This window comes from Sinocyclocheilus grahami, unplaced genomic scaffold (genome assembly GCF_001515645.1).
Source record: "Sinocyclocheilus grahami isolate Dianchi unplaced genomic scaffold, SAMN03320097.WGS_v1.1 scaffold1731.1, whole genome shotgun sequence".
NCBI lineage: Eukaryota > Metazoa > Chordata > Actinopteri > Cypriniformes > Cyprinidae > Sinocyclocheilus > Sinocyclocheilus grahami.
Window position 1 is genome coordinate 31430 of NW_015506910.1, and position 1733 is coordinate 33162.

The window sequence follows — 1733 nt, forward strand, 5'->3', positions numbered from 1 at the left end:
TTTGTGGTGGCTGTGCTTAAATGATAAAAATCTTATTTCAGTTGATGAAGGATTCTGAGCGTAAGGGTGCCTGCTTTACATGTTTGAAAATGATTAACAGTTGAAAACATTAGATATTTAGAAAAGTAATCAGTTACATTACTTTAATGAAGTGATTGAAATAGTTACACTATACTTATTACATTTTAAATAGGGTAACTTGTAACCTGTAACCTATTAGGCTACATTTCCGAGTAACCTGGAGGTTCAAAAAAGGAATATTTGGGCTACTTTTGTATTTAAACGCAAGCATGCTGCATTCAGGAGGCCGAATCAAAAGCAGATGTCTTTTGAAAGATGATTAATCCCCCAAAAATGACAACGAAACAGCAAGTGTGGTGAAAGCTGCATTGATTGCATTGCAGTGTGTGCTTCAGCTGAGCTGCAGTCTGGCGCACTGACCGCTCTCAGAGCTGCAGGAACCCAATGGCAAGCCCAGTCACCCGCGGGGAATAAATGGTGAGGTCTGACACGTCTTTGTTAGGGGGAAACATTTGGACGGCGACGTCGCAAAGATGGTGCGTGGAGTTTATGGCAGTCTGCGGAAAGAAGAATACTTCGCAGGACTGCTTCTGCTCGCGGCGGCGGGGTTTGGGCTCTTGATGCATGAAGTCACGGCTTTGCCTGTCTGGAGACTTGAGGTATGCTGGAGTTTCATCAGAACGATCATTTCAGACGCGCAAACTCTAGACACGCGTCAAGGCGGCTCAGGGTCGTCACGCATGATGTGATACTATCCATCGAAACCCTCGAGTTATAAAACTACAAGTCGTAAGCGGTCGTCCATAAAATACATTAAAAAAGCGCAACGGAAAGGGACGCGTCGTGCTTAAAACGCAGCGCTGGTGGCGAGACGCGACGCGCCGCAGTGATGAGCGGCCCCTGACTGACGGCAGTTATGACTTCTTCTGCGGTGCATTCGTGCGTTTTCTGCTGCGCTTGCTTTTCTTTGTGTGTTTCTCTTCTACTTTTACATCCTGAAACGTTCTTGGATGCACTTTTGGCAATTCCAAACAATGCATTTTGGTGTTTTGTGGCTTTAGGCTTCTTCACTTTGACTGATCCATACTAGTGTAACCCTTAGCAAAACAAAAACACTTACACAATATTTAAAATATCCTGCTGTTCTCCTTTCTCTTCCAAGAAACAGGACAACTCATTTTCCACTCACAGGCTTCTCCAAAGTTGTGTCCTATAAAACTCTCCCTAGATTGAGTGCATCTACTCCTCCTAATACCACCTGCGAGGAGGTCTGAAATGCCTGGAGAGAACTTTCCATTCATCACTAGGCAGGGTGCTTGGAGGCACATGTCGTCCTGGAAGTATGGGCACTCCCGAATCATGAGCCTTGAACACCTTGTGAATATAGGCATGAAATAAAAACGACACTAAATGCATGTTGTAGAACAATTCATCTGTGCATGTTTAGACTTCAAAATGTTTAATCAAAATGTCTTAACTGGACTGACTATGTCATGTCTCTGGTGACGTGTGCAGGACTTCATTTAGTGCACTTAATAGATGAGACGGAGCTTGTTTCTTCATCAAAATGGATTTGGAGAAATTTAGCATCCCTTGCTCACCAGTTGATTATCTGCAGTGAACGGGTGCCGTCAGAACGAGAGTCAATTAATATCTTGTGAACAAAACCACACTTTGATGGTCCTCACTGATGGCTTCACACGGTTGATGAG

General features: G+C 44.0%; 1 protein-coding gene across 3 annotated transcripts in view; it reads left to right on the plus strand.

The window, feature by feature from the left end:
- The first annotated feature begins 442 nt into the window (after positions 1 to 442).
- The window catches only part of LOC107572295 (matrix metalloproteinase-23-like), a 36129-nt gene continuing 34838 nt past the window's right edge, over positions 443 to 1733 (plus strand). Inside the window, exon 1 of one of the 3 annotated variants that reach the window (XM_016258715.1) lies at positions 443 to 680. In XM_016258715.1, coding sequence (XP_016114201.1) covers positions 555 to 680 — 126 coding nt within the window. In that variant the 5' untranslated portion in view covers positions 443 to 554. The remainder of the gene's footprint in view (positions 681 to 1733) is intronic. The other 2 variants (XM_016258717.1, XM_016258716.1) reach the window with 2 other exon arrangements.